The 8,990-nt window shown below is 39.7% G+C and overlaps 1 protein-coding gene across 1 annotated transcript in view; it reads right to left on the bottom strand.

Annotated features, from left to right (window-relative positions):
• Positions 1–8,990, bottom strand: part of SLC25A46 (solute carrier family 25 member 46) — a 21,482-nt gene that overhangs the window by 10,468 nt on the left and 2,024 nt on the right. The window contains exons 2-5 of the mRNA XM_025203532.1: positions 7,589–7,646; positions 6,950–7,027; positions 5,792–5,892; positions 1,539–1,595 (exon numbers count right to left, since the gene is read on the bottom strand). Of these exons, the coding sequence (XP_025059317.1) occupies positions 1,539–1,595; positions 5,792–5,892; positions 6,950–7,027; positions 7,589–7,646 (294 nt within the window). The remainder of the gene's footprint in view (positions 1–1,538; positions 1,596–5,791; positions 5,893–6,949; positions 7,028–7,588; positions 7,647–8,990) is intronic.

The following is an 8,990-nucleotide window of genomic DNA, read 5'->3' as shown; positions in this document are numbered from 1 at the left end:
GGGGAGGAGGTATCCTCCCCACTCAGGCCCAGGCACATTCCTGCCTTGCGTCAGCCCCAAGCCCACTCCTCCTGTCCCTCTGCCACATCGGCCTGGGTCTGCTGCTCCTCCCCGCTGTGGTGGGCCAGCTCCTCCCCACCCTCAGGCCTGGTCCTTCCCCTCACCAGGCCTGGGCCTGTTCCTCCCCTTCCCTCACTGCTGTGGTGAGGAGCAGGCCCAGACCCCAAGCAGCAGAAGGGAAGGGGGGAGAGGGCCCGGATGTGGGGTGGCAGATGGTGGCACAGGGCTCCATCCCCACCCACTCTCCTTCCCCCGCCCCTGTCATTTTTGATGGGCAATTGGCTATTATGTAAATAAAAACAGGTCATAAAAGAAATTAATCAAGTAGCCAACAGACAAGAGAGACCCACTAAAAACTTTTCTGTGTGCTGACTAATTTTTGTATCTTGGTGTTTGTGTATACACATACACACACAAAAATAATCTTTCATAAACTGAAGCTCACTTCATCAGATTCTGTGAAAGGATGTGCAGAAAGAGTATAACGAGATGTAAAATAGAACTTAAGTGGATTCCAGGCATCTCAAATGTCTTTCTGGATCTTGCCCTTGACGGTTAAAATCTGATTTCCATGTTAGGGTAGTGCTGAAGTGATAATTTTGCTCCCTTTCTTATAATCTGCGTTCGACATGTTCTTTCATAGCATCTCAGAAAGCAAACTTCAGTGCATGAAATCTTGTGTTAGATATCTCCTTTGGTTAGTCTATGAAATGGAAAATCTATCCTGCCTTCTGCTTGACTTCAGACTAACACAGCAAACTACGGCCCACCAGATTACTGCGTCAGCTTTCCCCCGCCTGCTCTTCTGACCTGATGACTCTTCTACTCTTGTCTGTACAGTGATCCAGCTTCAAACAGGAGGAGGGCAGTGAGTTTCCAGCCAGGCTATTCTCTAGCCTGGTGGTTAGAGCACTCTTCACTGAAGTGGGGAATATGGGTTTGAATGTCCTTAAGGCTGTGGAGTTCCAAGGCCACAGGTTTTCTACTTCTGAGAGGACTATTCAAACAACTAAGCCATTATGCAAAATATGTGTACTGTCACCACAGTACCACTTAGGTACCTACCCTCAAAAAAGCACTCTGTACCATGGATCTGAGTGAATGGAAGTACTTAAATCATAGAGTCACAGAAAATTAGGCTTGGAAGGGAACTGCAGGAGGTCATCTAGTCCAACCCCCTGCTCAAAGCATGACCACCCACAACTATATCATCCTACTCAAGGCTTGTGAGTTGAAAAGTGAAACTCAAAATTGGATTAGTAAAACATTACAGTAAAAGATCAAATTAGGAGCCTGCAAGAGAATAAAGTTGCTATCACTCTACATGCATTTCTTAGGCTGCTTATTTGTGAGCCTCCACACAATCTGAATTTTAAAGTGGTACTTAATGCCTTTTGAAAATGCAAAAATATTAATACATTAAAAGTAACATATATACATTTTAAAAGAACCATCAGTTTAACAAGCATTGTACTTACCCTTTCAGTAAGAGATGTCCTCCTATCTGTTTGAGACTCCATTTATGTGACAGTTCCCTGTAAAGGAAAGCAAATTTGCCTGTAAGATCCCACGAGAAAGTCTTAAACATATATTTCAATGATCTCTATTTACATCTTATTATCACAACATTGGTTTTACAGTTTATCTACAATTAATTGCTCTTGTACAAGTTAACTTGTGTATCCATTTTCATTTTCAAACACATGTGTTACGACTAACATTGATAGGCATATTCATACATATAAAGCCCCATAATTCTGAAGCAATATTTACTTTCCTTTCCATATTCTTAAAATTAATGACAGGGACTATTAAACCGTGTCTTCACCAGCCTAGAATTATTGAAAATCAGCAGTTATATTTGAATTGTTCTTTCTCCTTTTCCTTGAGGTTATGCTTGTCCATTTTGATTTTTCAACAAAAACCCTAAAAACTACATTCATACTCATGTGCTTTGGAAGTGTTAACTTTTTTCAGGTACCTAAATCACTTTAACTGCACAAGAGCAAGCAGTTATAAAATAATTTCATGCAGACCAACAAAATTCAGTGAAGACAGATTCTGACCAATCTTCACTATTACTTCTTTCATTAAACAAAAACAAAAGCAAACAACACCCCCCCCCAAAACAAAACAAAAGGTATTTTCAGTTACACATGTACGATGATGACCAGTTGACAGAAAGTATAGCCCAGCACTTAATTAGGGAAGTGCCATATGGCAGCAAATTTAGTAAATGTTACTAAATCTACTTAACCTACAAAGCTGTGTCTTCAACACTGAACAAACTGGACTATGAATGTTTATTTTCACTGATAGAAAATAATGTGTTTTAAAGTGTGTTCAGCTTCAATTCTTATCCAAGAATCACTCACCCACTGCCTGTCGTTACAGCAACTCTAATTCAAGAAAGGAACCTTTTACTTTTTTTCTGTAAAATTGTGTGTTACTACAAGGTATCACTTTCCTAAATACATGGGCCAATCACTGAAGAGGAAGTGGAAAATGATTAGACAAAGGTGCTATGGGCACTCAGATTACAACCTATGCGCCTATTCTTTTATTGCATAAAAGAAACTGGAAAATGAAAATCAGACTGAAATCTGTCAGTCCACAGGCAGGGCTACCGTAAAAACGTTTTTTGATTTCCCAGGAGTACAGGATTATGTTCTGTCTTTTACATGTAGCAAAGGACCTACCTTCTACCATGTTTTTTTACATCTGCTTTGCAACCCCTCCATAAAATACAAAGAGGTTTTGTAAGTCTGAACTCTTCTCACTATCAGAATACTACCTCATCCCCTTATCTCATCTCTCTTCTCAGAGTCTAAATTTGCACGGAAACGTCTTTGTTTACACTGCACAGCATGCAGAACTATGAATGACTCCTATAGTTACCCAAGAATGGACTTATACTGCTTAGAGCTCAAAAATAAGCTTCACTGGTTTATCTGGGTGATTCACATACCAAAAAGGAACCAAATTTTCAGGATAAGTGATTTAAGGGTAACTGGTGTGAGAGAGACAAAGTGCAATGGAGGAAGGATAATGCAGAGCACTTTGAAGAAGCAGGATGAAAACAGAAAAAAAAAATACCTTCATATACTATGAGTGAGAAAGTTTAATCTTCATAAAAGATGTCAAATTCTGAAGACCCAAACATACTCTTATTAATATTCATGCTTTAAAGTAACAGTTGGTGCAACTTTTACTTTGATAAAGTCATGTACGCTACTGTTTTTGTTTAACTTAAAGACGACCCTACTAAAGGGTAATTAAAAAAAAAAGCTAAACACACCCAACACAATGATTAGTTTTTGTCCTCTGAAGCCCCTACCAGTAATGACAATTTTGGAGCCTATGGGAATACGACTTAGACCAATGCAACAGAAGAGGTGACCGAGTGAAGACAGACTTGAAATCCATTAGTGACAACTGCTGATAAAGTTTACAGATGACAGACAATCATACAGAGTGATCTTAATATTTTTTGAGTTGTGCTCAAGTAACTTCAATAGATTCTTCAATGTAACAGTCAACATTATAACTAGATTAAGAAGCTAGAAGATGGACCCAGACAAATTTAGAGATTAAAAATAAAAACTTACATTTAACCATGATGGCAATTAAACTTGGGGAAGAAAAAAACCACAATCTCCCCCTCACCTTCCACCCCCAAGAGTTATGGTGTCCTTTCCATCAGTTAGATATCTTTATCTTTTAGAAACATAGCCAGTCTTGGTTTACATTCTAGCATTAATAGAAGTTATGGTTTAATTGCAGGAATGACTGCAGGAAATTCTATAGCGCCAGTTATGTAGGAAGTCAAACCAGTCTGGTTACCCAATCCTCTGCCAGAACTTAATTTAGGAATTGTCTTTCCTAAATTAAAAAGGTGAGATTACTACATGCAGCCCAACATGGGACATCCTGTTTTGCTGCTCTCAAATTTCTGCTCTATATAAAGGCTTGGACATGGCACATGGAAAATATATTTCACAAGGGAGAATACACAAAGGAAAACTTCAGTAAGAAACTGTATAGATCAAGGGCTGCTTTAGGAAAAGAAAACATGTAATTTCTTCCCTTGCCCCATGCATCAGATTGCATTCATCTTTGTGCATGCCTTCACTGACTCTACTTCCTCTACATCAAATTCTAGCTTCTACCCTCACTTTAACTCTGCCCTGCACTGCCATTCTATTGTTTCAGTAGTTTTATTCATGGCACCAGCTTTGATATAACTTGTCTACATCTTCCAGAAGTGTCATTGATATAATTTTGCTAAATACATGGTGTTTATACTTGACAAAAGACAATTATATCATCTAAACTTCCAGCCCTCTCTAAATTTCCTTTTCATTTGAAGTCTCAGTGACTCATGGCTATTCATATAGACATATACTATAATGTAGCGGGTTGCAATTACAGATTATTAATTCTGAAGTGCTAGGAAAAAGACAGAGCCATAGCTGCATAGAGCCAGACTCCAGAACAGTGAGAATTCTCTAACTGAACTGTATTATCATACTTGGGGCAGAAAGTTGTGGCTCTTTTTTAAACTGGGAAATCACTGTAGAATGGCACAAAATGTTTTCTGCCAAACCATGGACAGACAACCAAGTGACAGCAAATTAAAAGTGGACTTATCACAGAACAGATGCTCTGAAGTAGCTTTCATTTTTTAGCTCTCTCTCACAGTAAGTGGAAGCTGAGCCATGGTGAGCTATCAGTGGTCAACTGCTCTGATTTAGTTTCTACTTACTTCAACAGAAGAGGGCCCACAAAATGGTTATCACAGATCAGGTGACATCTCCACACATTTACCTCTACAGTGTCTTTCTGTCCACACCCACATTTACAGGGATAGGGGTTATTAGACAATTCTGAATTACAGCACTTTAAAGTTACCCAGCTGCAGCCAAATGGCTAAGTAATGGACACCCAAGCTTCATCTTTAACTTCATAAGTTTTCATTTAGCCAGAGCCTCTCTCCTAATTTTATAGACAGCTAATATATAAACTGATGCACTTTTGTACCTTGTTTTGCATCCGATAAAAAAGTCAAAATAGGACACACATTACTAAAAACACTTTGTATGCCTTAGACTGTGGAACATAAAGCTGAAAACACTCACTTATGAGCAATGTATCATTGGTTAGAAAAATTATAATATAAGAGCATTAAACTGTACCTATGTAAGTGTTGATAAAGCATAACAGAAAGAGAACGCTAAGAGAAAGAATTCTCCTTAGAGTGTCTTATGTTCTTAATGCAGTTGACTACATTTTCTCTTACAAAAGGCACTGAAACCATCTGACTAGATTTCAACATCTGCTTATAAAGCAAGTTTTTTTGTTGTAGTACAAGATAGTGTAACCTGGATTTGTATTTCAATTGTTTACTGAACAAGTGCCTCACTTTTCAAAAAAAGGTTTCACTATTGATTGTGATACCCTGTTGAAGACTAACTTACAAGGTGGTTTCCATTCTCAAACTATTAGGGAGACTCACCAAATACATGTTTTTTTCTCAAAGATGGTCTCTCTCTCAATTTAGTGACGCTAATTAATGCAGAGACAGGAGACTGCAAAGAAACGTCTTATGGAGTATGTGGCTATTAAAGTAGATTAAGTTTTTAAACAACTTCATATTTTAATGCCTTAAAATTTGTTAATGTCTACAGTATGTCCAACTTGTTAAAAAAGTGAATGATTAAATGTGTGATACCTAGGCAACGGTGTAAATTCACTGATGATGCCTTCTGTTCCCAGAGTTATGCCTTGAACAATGAAGGTGCTTCCCATTCCTTTCCATAGAGCTCTTGGACCCTAAAGTTTAAGGTACATGGTTAGGTTCAGTGATGCATTTAATAGTGAAAAAAAATCTAGACAGGGCACATATTGAATACTGGATGTGGATGCTCCCAAATTAAGGGAAGTTTAGATCCCATCCCAATCATTTCTAAAATTCACTTCTATAATATAATCCCTCAGATAACCCCAAATTTTATAAAGTTTAACTAATTAATCGTTCCAACAATTCTGTGCTTCATATCTTCATTTCTCAGACTAAAGTAAGTCAGCGTTTCCCAACCGGTGTACTGCGGCCCACTGCTGTGCCATAAGGCACGTCCAGGTGTGCCATGGCATCTTGGGCTGGACCCATGCCCCTTGCCTGCTGCTGCTGCAGACACAGATAGATGGGGAGCATGGCTCCAGCGCAAAATGCTGTCCAGCTGGCTGCAACCTGCCCCCTGATTCGGTGTCCAGCTGGCCGTGCAACCCTCCTCCCAACGCCCCCCGCTCTGCCGCGGTGCTTTATTATTTAGGTAAGTGTGCCATGGGGCAAAAAAGGTTGGGAAATGCTGAAGTAAGTTACAAAAAGTTAGTGATTTGCCCATGGCAATATAGAATCTCTGTGCTAAACCCAGAAACAGAATCTGCCCTCCTTCCCCTGCCTTTTCCTGCTCCAAAGCTTAAGACACAGTCTTTTCTCTTATGGCAAGATGGACTTTTATAAAGGGATCCAACAGAATTGTGATCAGAAAAAAAGTAGTTTTCTAAATGTTTAGAACAGTCACTATTTAATCCTGGATATATCTATATTTTAAAATTGACATGAAAAATACAATCCATTTTTAACTTTAATAACGTGTTCTAATTTACAAACTTTTTTTCCCAGCAATTAAGCTCAGTAAAATAACTGTAGAAAATAAGTCCTATGTTTAATATTACTTGGTAATGAAAAAGAAATTTACAAAAGTATTTTTATAATACTCAGTTAATTAAAAGAATTATGCGCACTTTGCTTCAACACACAAATAAGTGGTAACAGAACCTCCATCACTGTTTCACTTATTGTTATAGTCTGGCATGAAATACTGACCTGGGCCTTATTGATGCTGTACATAATGTTGACAATTGTAAATGGAGTAAGATGATAATTCCGAGCATGATAATTAACCTGTTAAAAATAATGCATACATAAAATATTATGCATGTAGATAATAAATATTTATTCACTTAAATATTAGACTGCAAATTAAAACAAAAAAATTAAAACATTTTATAATAGACGTTTGATTTTTAGCATGTGATTTTTTTCTGGTTCCAAGATGCCTGCCCCCACCCACCCACCAAGGAGTACTTCTGGGGGCAAGGGGAGGGACTTCTGGTGGCAAAGTTCAGGGGGGCAGGACTTCTGGTACCAAAATGGCAACTGAGGGGGGGGCACCTGTAAAGGGGTGGGGCTACCCTTGCAGCTCTGGACAGCTCACCAAAACTCATTAAGTGGCAGTCCATCTGAAATAACTAGCCAACTGCTTGTCAAGAATGATAAGAGGGAGTGGGCAGCCTCCCCGCCCAGTCTGGGCCCGCTCCCCCTTCCCTCCTGCTGCTTGGGGTCTGGGCCTGCTCCCCCCCACCCATGCCACAGTGGCGCTTCCTTACATACTCTACAAATAATGAAAAAGTGCAACTTGTCAAAACAGATGAAGCTCAATTGCAACAATAATAAAAGATATACCTGACACTGACGACGCAGAACAATGCAAGGATGGGCCAACACGTTTTCTGTAAACAGACTTTAAAATACGCAAACAGTTAAAACACTGTAAATAAAGTATAATCTGATTAAAACCCAGTTTGTTTCATTCTTTACTAACTAACATTTGGTCAAGAATACTTGGGCATACAAAAATTTCAAAGCCTCAATAGTCATAAAAGAAAACCCCCTAGATATGGATGTTAGAGGAAAACCACATATTTTCCCAATAATCAAAAAAGAACACAGGCTCAAGACTTGTTCCATTCACATGTAGGAGTAAAATAATTAGACCCCAACCCCAAACAAGCAGTAGTACAAGCATAATGTGCCTGTGAATAGATGTCCTGGTAACAACACCGTTTTATGGCAGGATAAAATGCAAGTATATAGACGTTCTTCCCGCTTGTCTGGCCACACTGCCACAATGTGGGTGATATGGGGTTCCCGGTGGGTTTCAAAGTCCCAAGCAGGAAGAGCCCTTTGCACCCTCTACCCCCTTCTTCCCGAGCCGTTGGCCAGTGGTGGGCAAAATGCAGCCCGCTAGGCCATTCTATCCGACCCGCAGGGCCCCTAAAAAATTTAGAAACTTACTATTTATCTGCCCCAGGCTGCCTGTCATGTGACCCCTGATGGCTTGCCAAAACTCAGTAAGCGGCCCTCTGCCCAAAATAGTTGCCCGCCCCTGTGCTGACTGCAGGGTTTTGACAGGACTGTTGGCCCTGCCCAGACCAGACCTGTGGCTGCTCCAGTCAGAGCTGACAATTTTTTTTGACTGTTAGCTTACCAAACAAGGGCCTTACTCTTTATATCTGCTTTGAAAATTGTGTGTGGACCTGCCAGTCTTCATTGTGGCATGCATTATGGAGCAACTAGTGCCACGACAACTGTGGTGCCTGTTTTCAGCCCATGTTATAGCTTGCATTACCCAAGAGCACATGTCTGGTCAGTGACAAAGGCTGAAAAGGAAACTGGAAGTTCTAGCTCCCAGATTCATGCACTACAGGACCTATCAAAGAAAGGCCTTCCTCTAGCAAAGCTACTAGTTTCAAATACAGCTGGTTGAAAACTGACCAATGATAGCATTCTTCAATTAAAAAAAAAAAAAAAAAAGTGTTTCATCTAAACAAAAACCTGTTTTTTCAATGAGACTTTAATCAGTAGAGTTCTCAGGACCAGGATAGAATTTCTGATTCAAGTCAGAGAAAACACACTTTTCCTTCCACCTAGATAGCAAAGTGGTTAGAGCACTCAGGTGAGATGTGGGAGATTCAGAGCTGAATCTCAGTTTCCTTCTCCCAGGTGAGTGCTTTGACAACCCAGGTACATTAGGGCAGATCTGTTGCACTCACTCCTGTTAGAGTTCTCCTACCTTCATTAATAA

The sequence above is a fragment of the Alligator sinensis genome, unplaced genomic scaffold (assembly GCF_000455745.1).
Source record: "Alligator sinensis unplaced genomic scaffold, ASM45574v1 scaffold30_1, whole genome shotgun sequence".
NCBI lineage: Eukaryota > Metazoa > Chordata > Crocodylia > Alligatoridae > Alligator > Alligator sinensis.
This window is presented reverse-complemented; position numbering and strand designations above follow the sequence as displayed.